An 8858-nucleotide genomic window follows, 5' to 3' on the forward strand; every position below is an offset into this window, starting at 1 on the left:
ATATTGATCCAACTATGAGTCGTTTGTTCAACTCGTTTGTTCAATCTCTGTTCAACTATTACCTGATGCTTTTTGGTTCAGCGTTGGGTAGCCCCGGTCTTGCTTTTTGTGGGGGTATTTTTAGAGACTATACTGCTACTTTTCTAGGGGGGTTTTCTATTAATATTGGAAACTCTTACGCCCTTCATGCTGAACTAATAGGTGTTATGAATGCTATTGAGATCGCTCATTCAAAAGGGTGGAACAAACTTTGGATTGAATCCGATTCACAATTGGTTAATTTAGCTTTTAAGTCCGCCCACATTGTCCCTTGGAAGCTTCGTAATAGATGGTTCAATTGCTTGACGTTGACTAAAACCATGCATTTTAGAGCGACTCACATTTATCGTGAAGGGAACTGTTGTGCAGATAGAATGGCTGCTTTAGGCATTAATGTTAATGGTTTTTACTGGTGGGACAATGTTCCGCCGAGTGTTCAAGGAGATTATATTAGTAATTTAATGGGTCTTCCGTCTTTTAGATTTCATTAAATCCACTGCACTCTTTTTCCCTATCCTTGGTTTTATCCCTTGGGGTTTTCCAGGAAAGGTTTTTAATGAGGTAGTGGTAGGTTCCTTGTATTATTGTTTCCTTGGGTTTTGATTTAGTCCCCCCAAGTTTGTCTATTTTTCTTTCTTTTTAATAAATTTATTAGGGTGCTGCAAATGATAGGTGATGATTATGGGGTGCCAACATAGTTGGGGTGTCATAATTATCATGTGATGCCTATGCACGCTAATGTTTTATAAAAAAAAAAAAAAGAACTCGTTTCTCAAACCAACTCGTTCTAAAGATATTTTGGATCGTTAATACCAAAACAACAACTTTTAGAGTGTGTTTGAATGGAGGAATATTTCGTGGTTTATTAATATTTTGAGCGGATTCAAATTCTTCTCTCTAAATTTTCTTGTTTGGATGATTAATTTGAAAAATTTTTAAAATGATTAAAACTTATGAAGTATTTATTGTCCAAGTTAAATTTAAGAAATTTCAAATGACATAAAAAAACTAGGAATTTGAAATTCCTTCCTTCTATATGTTTCAAAATTTTCAAATTGATCCGATGATCCCTATAATATTTTTAAAATTGTAAATTGACCGTTAATATATTTTTCCAAAAATTGCAAATTGATCCCAAAATTTTGCAAACTCGTCCTTTAAATTTTAAAAATTGCAAATTGATTCTTATTTTTCAAATTTTATTTGACCAAGAATTTTTTAAATTTATAAAAGCAATCTTTAATATTTACAACGAAATTTTTCAATTACTCTATTTAAATTAAACACACACATTTAAAAATGATGATAATTTTAAAATCAATATTTAAATTGTCTCTACAATTGTTCGATCCTTCAGGATGGAACACTTGTTTTTTTGTCTGTAATCCTATCTTATATTTTTTAGATAAAATATTATGCTATAATTATCAACAAAAAAAATATTATGCTATAATTTAGTTGGAGATATAAATTAGTTGGAGATATAAATTTCAGCTACAAAACATCCAGAATTGTCCTTTCCATTTTTAAAGAATGAACCAATCATTAATTGTGTTTAATAGTATTTGACGCAACCAGTTGATTAGACTAAATACTGAGGTGAAAAAGAAAGAAAAAAAAAAATGAAACCCACCCTTGACAAGAAACATAGAAGGAGGGAGCAGAAGAATCGAAGCCACAAAAAACAAACAGGGTCCGTCGATTAATATCCACGTGCTGAAATAATCCTGTGGTGTCCCTTACTACTACCTCACCTCACAAAAAGCGCTTATGTTGAACTCAAAATCCAAAGAGAGTACTCTGAACAATACAACAAACCCTTCAACTCTGTAAGTTTCTTTAATTGCATCAATTACTTTCTATCAATCTTTATTTGCTATGCTATCATTACATTTTTCAACTGCTCATGATTGTAGAAAAACAGTACCAATTGGTTAGTGATGCATGTTAATCATAAGAATTTAGCATTGTAGATTAAATGAATTAATGTTTTTTATTTGAATTGTCATATAAAAGTACTAGTAAAGCTTAAGGCTCTGTTTGGGAATTTGGAGGGGAGGAGAGTTGAGGTAAAATAGACTTTTTTTTTCACATTTTTTTAGTGTTTTTGTAGAAAATGATAAATGAATGTTTATGATTAATATATTTTTAATGTTGAGAATATTAGAACAACATAGATTGGATTTGGATAATTTATTCAAATCAAACCCTCCTCCGATGCAATTTTTGAGTTCCCCACATTAGGAGTTGTATTAGGAAGAAAAAAAGCCCCTTCCATTCCATGACCTTCAACGTTGGTAGGGGATTGAATGTTGGGTGGAAAAGAGCCAACAAGAAAGTAAACTTAGCCTATGTTTGGTATCATGGTGAATGCATCAGAATCACGGTGCCCTACCATCATTTTGCAGAAGCTACACTCCATAGGTTTTGGAAAATTACGGTGAATCACTGTGATTATGGCATATCTACCCTGATACCAGACATACACTTAGTGTCACATAGCGTTGTTAATCACAGATTACAAAAAAATAATCGCGGTTTGTTCAAATTCTGCTAGGCTGCAGTGCTATATTGCTGTTGTAGCTTCTATTTGATAACGTATTATACTAAATATCGTATTGCAGAACAATAGCGATTTGTTTAAAATCAACTACGCTATAGCGCCTATCTAGGCACTATTTGACAACACTGCACATAAATGAGAATGTATCACACACGTTAAGATAAAATTTGGAATTGGGTAACTCATATGGTAGAATCCTGTCTCGGGTGGTTTGGTTATCTATGGAGAAGATCTATACAAGTAACTGTAAAGAGGGTTAAATAGATGGAGGATAGTCCATTAGTCTAGGTAGAAAAGGAGAAAGATAAAAAGTAAGTCAAATTGTGATGAAGAGATGTTAAGAAGTAAACGGCATATCTTTATACTTAATTCATTATAGGGATTTATAACGTTGTCTAATCAAAGTATTATATATGATTCTACATTGTGAGATAAGGATTAGTTGGCGGTAGTGGAGGTGGTGGTTTAGTGATCGATTTCTTGTTGACATTATCTATAAGTATCAATATTTTCTCAATAAATTTGAAACATCTTGTTCAGAATGTATGTGATATATTTTTCTTGTGATCATATATCCTAAGTTCTTACATTTTGGTTTTCCCAGTGTTAACTTTGTTGTAAATTTCAACATATTTGCTTGATTAGGTCCTAAAGTTCCTTTTTCTCTTCTCTTTGACAGGGGAAGTAAAACCTCTTTATAATGGAAATAAGTATCGCAAGGTAAGCTTACACTAGGTATATAAGAGTGTACATAAACATTGAAGGCTTGAAACTTTGAATTTTTTCTACTAAATTCTTGGTCATGATTCTTTCGTAATTTATATAGGTGTAATCTAGAAGCACAGGGGATAGTCTTTTCCAACATTTTGAGAACAATAGGAAGGGAAAATTCTCAAAAACTTCCATGGAGTGCAGCATCCTTTAATTTTCACAGATTAGTCTCTTCCCATCAAACATTTACCGCAGTGTATCCCAGAAGATCATTTTTCTGTAGAACACATTCAATGGCAACTAGTTTAGAGGGATTTGCATCAGCATCATTACAATCCGGTGATGATCCTAACGAGGATATGGATCCATCTACAGACTCAGAAGACGAGAGCTTGTCACAACCAAATACCAGTGAACAGGTATACCTTAACATCTATTTGATTGTCCTAACACTGCTATTTTTCTCTATATGGAAATCAAATGGAGCCGTTGTTTTGAAATTTTAGAATTCCTTTCCAAGCATTTCCTTATGAACTATAAAAATAAATTACAATGTTAAACACCGCTTATCATAATTGCTTTTCTTCTTTCTCTACTTTTGTCCTGGTTCTATTTTCTTATCAATAACACAGTCTCCTTTGTTAGTTAGGAACTGTTTCTATGCTCCTCATATTTGTTGTCTGTAAGGTTATTAATTTCTCTTGTAAATCTGTAATTATTAGATTTTGTTTTGTATCAGGCCCATTAGTTACAATTTGTTTATATATTGAGATAATGAGATTTGTGCTCGTATTTTTTACAAAAATAATTAATATTCAGCAAAAAAACGAATATTTATAATTTTTTTCTACAATTTCTGAAAACAGAAAAATCAACCAGTATGAATGGTTTAGCCAATTTCTAAAATAAGAGGACTTCTTGAATATGTGACTTATAATTAATAACAAAGGCAACTTCGTATATGATCTATATCCTGTAAGTTATGAAGTTCTAGACTGAATTTGATATCACGAGCTTCCATGTTTAGTGCAGTACACTGGGATACTTTATTGAGGCCTAAAAGTATCTCTTATTTTTATTTATTTTTTCCCGGAAACTTTCTGAAGATAACATTTTTGTGGTTTGCGACTTCAACCAATTTATCTTACTTAGATCTTCAGTTTCAAATTGTATATGGCAGATAAAGGCATTGCTTGCTGATACTGAAAGAGTAAAACTCACTAAGAAGCTTAGTGAAGCCAACCAACAAAATCGGTTCCTCAAAAGACAGGTGTGTCTGTGTGTGTCCCTGATTTTTGTGGTAACGAGGATGTATAAACGGCAAAGGCCCTTGCAGTAAATCGTTAATTAGCCTCTTTTTCTCTGCAGTTGTATATAAAGGAGGATGCATTGCTAAAGTTTAAAAGTGAACTTGCTGTCATGGAGCTTGAAATTCAGGTTGAAATATCTTGTCATCTCATTTTTTATACTACTTTTTATGTTGCCCGCATTTCTTTGTTTGATACCAGTTGACTAACAGACTTGCATAGCACTGCTATAGTCGCTATTTGACAACACTTTTACTAAATCGCGTATAACGGAAAAATATTGGTTTGTTAAAATTCAGCTACGCTATAGCCGCAATTTGACAACACTGACTATTATACCTTTCATGATGGTTGATGTCTTAATAACCCTTATTTTGTTCTGGAAACCATTCTATACTCTATAATAAATATATATATAGGATAATTACATATACTGAATTGAATTTTATAGTAAAATCAATATTATACTAATATGATGATTGGATCATAGTGAGAAAAAGAATGTCATCTGACAGATTAAATATATCGTTTTTAATTTAGTATGCATTACATTAGTTTGCCTCATTGGGATTCATTTGTTGCTTTTTAGAATTGTTGAAACTTAAAAGCTGTTGAGAATCATATTCTGTGCTATAATATTGTTTCTTTGGAGGCAGGCATTGGCCAGACTAGCAGAAGAAATAGCTAAATCTGGTATTCCAAATGGTTCAAGAAAGATCAATGGAAAGTACATTCATACTCACCTTGTTGCTAGATTAAAAGGTATAATGATATTTATTTACGCTGATAAATCCACCAACCTATATGGTACACGTGTGTACTTCTGGACAACTGTGTTGTTTTTGTTATGGAATAAGATAATAAAACTTCGCATCAATGCAATTTCATCGTCTTTTGCATCTTTATTAATTCAAATACATTGATTTTGCCTTCATAGCTGTACATGAACAATTGACTGAGCAAATAAAGGATGTTGATGTGGCACAATCGAAGGAGGTTTCGGTATTTTGGGCCGGCATGGCTGAGGTAAAACACATATATTACAAGATTAGACTTCCAAGTATTGAGAATATGGTTTGGAACTTTGTACTATGGGAATAGTGTTGTGAACATGACTGAGTTATTTGTTAGCTGATGCAACTAACTCGAACCATTGAAAGTTCTCTTTTTATGTGTTCCTTCTCCCACCTTTACCCCACAGAAAAAGCTCTCTTTATGAAGAGAGCATACAAGTTTCTTTAACTGTATTATTAAGCTAGTTCAGACGTAAGTTTTGGTTTCTGAACAAAAAATGCATCCCATGAAACACATGAAGTCCTTGCATGTGTTAACGATACAAAATAAGTATTTTGACCAATATAATTTTGATTTCAGCATTAAGCATTGGCTTCAAATGTTTAGATATAGATAGATTAATGCCCTATTCGGAAACGCTTATAGCTTAAGCACTTATCATTATAAGTACTTATTATAATAAACTGTTTTTATAACAGAAGATAAAGTAAAATTATTTTCATGGAAGCTATAAGCTGTTTTCATAAGCTACTCAGGAGAACTTATGGAAATAAGCCGAAAATAGTTTATACACATGTCATAAGTTGTTTCTACAAGTGTTTATGCCTGGCGGCCAGTAGATAAGCTCAAGTAAGCCAATTCAAACTGCCCCTGAATTCTTTTGCAAAGCTTTTTCATCATTATGTGTAGAGGAGTGCTAGCAACACACTCTTAAACAAACACACTCCAACACACTCTCTTTTTATTGGTTGAAGTTCACATGGGTCCCATAAAAGTTATATGGGTCCACATTTTTTTATGGGACCCATGTGAATTTCAACCAATAGAAGAGAGTGTGTTGGAGTGTGTTTGTTAAAGAGTGTGTTGCTAGCATTATTCTTATGTGTATTATCTAACCTGCTAACTTTCGACGGTAAAATTAGTAAATAATTTCAACCGTTATGATAAAATCATCGGGCCACTCTTTCGACATATTGATAATTTGTTTTAAAAACTCACTGTGTCTGCTTATGCCTACATTGCTTGTTTGTTTGAACTTTTGTCTCCATCAGAGTGTGCAAGTTATGGGAAGCTTTGATGGTTGGAGTCAAGGAGAGCACCTTTCACCAGAGTATACAGGTTCCTACACAAGGTTCTCAACAACATTGATGCTCAGGCCTGGAAGGTACAACTTTTAGCAACTCATTGAAGCTTTCAAATTGAGCTTATTAATTAATAGAGCTTTTAAATCTAACTCAAAAACTAAATTTACTTATGTAGGTATGAAGTCAAATTCTTTGTAGATGGTGAATGGCACCTATCACCTGAGTTACCAGTTACTGGTGAAGGGTTAATGAAAAATAATTTGTTAATTGTTGAGTGAGTGATCTGCATGTTTAATTAATTAATCCTAGCAATATTTAGATGTACTATGTTGTTTAATCACAAGTCTTTTTTATATGCTAACAAGTCTATCTTTACCACATATACTTATTTGTAAATGTTAATGAAATGTGTTGACATATTGACTTGCAATGTGGACATAGGCATACAATAAAAATAATCACTTTTTGGAAATAGTGGCTAGAGAAATTCGGTAATTTTCATAACATTTGGGTTGAACATGAAATATAATTATCATATAATGAAAGTAAAACATAAAATTATAATTTAAATTTAAGGGAAAAACTGAAACTGAGTAATTTGAATGAATGTGCATAAAGCTATTCTTTTGCTAACCCACCATTTGGCTTTAAGTTATTTGTGCTTAATATGAGATTAATCATAAGTCGACAAAAGAAACATTTGGTACTTTTTTTTATCAAGGGTGTGGATTTTTTTTTAAGGGAAAGTGTCAATTGCAAGTTTATGTTTTCAAAAGATCATTTTAGTATTTGTTGATGTTTTAATAGTATTCATATTTGTCACAAACTTATAAAATTTTGATAAATTAAAATGAAAATAAGATCTAAAAGAAATTTTGATAAATTAAAATTAAAATAAGATCTAAAAGAAAGTTGAGTTTATATAAAATTAATTTTTATGTGAATGTAGGAACTACCAATACACACTACATCAATTGTCAAAAAAACAAAAGACACATTACATCATTCATGTGAATAATAATACTTATTTTTAAATCATAAATGGCAGCATCGTGGAGTCACCATAGCAATGTCCAAGCACGCAAACATTATGCCAATTGCACAAAGATATCGTTCATATTGTATTATAATTACATATTTTTAAACATTAATTAATCAAAATTATGAATAACCTCATCTACTAAAAATCATATTAAACGGTTGATAAACAATTTACTATTTTTCTAATGAATTTGTCTGCCCACGCCGGACTGAGAGTGAGAGGCATCAAGCTAAAAGAAAAGAACAAAAAAGAGGAATATTTAGAAGGTTGATACGTAGAGTCTGAATTTGAATTTAAAATTTCCTACTTTTTTATAAAGTGTGCGAGTCTAACTGCTGTAAACATGGTGGCCTTTAACAGGTGTTTTCGGCCTTATGGAGCTTGGCCTCCATAAAAATGATCATATGGTAGTAGGTCTCAAAAAAAATGAAAAGTCTCATTTAAAAAACACTCAGTGTTATATTTTAATTTATCTTTTTAAAAAATAAAATAAAAGGTTCAATCCAAGATTTAATTTATTTTAGGATTTGCTAATAAAGATCCACTTTTAATATTCGGTGTCGGGCCTTCAAATAATCGGAATCGGCTCAGCTATTAAAGTACTTAAAAGGAAGGGGAAAAAAAAGGAATATTGGAGGCTAGATGCCAAATTTTACAAATTTGTTCATGAACATAAACTAAGAATAACACACTTTTCATGCAATAGACCAATACCTTACCTGACCCCATCAATTTATTATCTTCACCCATTGATAAGCTGCCTGCTCCATACATCAATTCCTCTCAAAAGAATGCTTCACCAAATGCATATCCCACCAAGAAGGCATTACTTAGCCCTTATTACATTGACATTATCTAAACAGAAAACATCATCAACCTATCCAAAGTAATATTTTCTTTATTTTGCTTTTAACCTCTTGTAAAAAAAATTAAAAATGAATCACTATTTTAAATAGAGTTTAAACACTATGTGTTAGGTTTTTACACGGTAACGAGCTGAGAGGGCAAGCATGATCATGACTTACGAATGATCCATCACTGGAGATTAAACTCATATACTGTTCGAATTTATCGTTTTAGATGAAATACATTAACCA

The 8858-nt window shown here is 32.0% G+C and overlaps 1 protein-coding gene across 2 annotated transcripts; it reads left to right on the forward strand.

Annotated features, from left to right (window-relative positions):
* Nucleotides 1-1552: 1552 nt before the first annotated feature.
* On the forward strand, nt 1553-7138 carry LOC123918274 (protein PTST, chloroplastic). 2 transcript variants are annotated; one of them, XM_045970284.1, is made up of 10 exons: nt 1652-1868; nt 2056-2108; nt 3282-3322; nt 3429-3732; nt 4494-4583; nt 4682-4750; nt 5277-5382; nt 5558-5646; nt 6687-6799; nt 6895-7138. In XM_045970284.1, the coding sequence occupies exons 3-10, from the start codon at nt 3303-3305 to the stop codon at nt 6995-6997; spliced, it is 894 nt and encodes a 297-aa protein (XP_045826240.1). In that variant the 5' UTR covers nt 1652-1868; nt 2056-2108; nt 3282-3302; the 3' UTR covers nt 6998-7138. The 2 variants fall into 2 exon arrangements, with proteins under 2 accessions (XP_045826241.1, XP_045826240.1); XM_045970285.1 differs by lacking the exon at nt 2056-2108 and having other exon boundaries at nt 1553-1868.
* Nucleotides 7139-8858: the final 1720 nt, after the last annotated feature.

Source organism: Trifolium pratense, linkage group LG3, assembly GCF_020283565.1.
Source record: "Trifolium pratense cultivar HEN17-A07 linkage group LG3, ARS_RC_1.1, whole genome shotgun sequence".
Taxonomy (NCBI): Eukaryota; Viridiplantae; Streptophyta; class Magnoliopsida; order Fabales; family Fabaceae; genus Trifolium; species Trifolium pratense.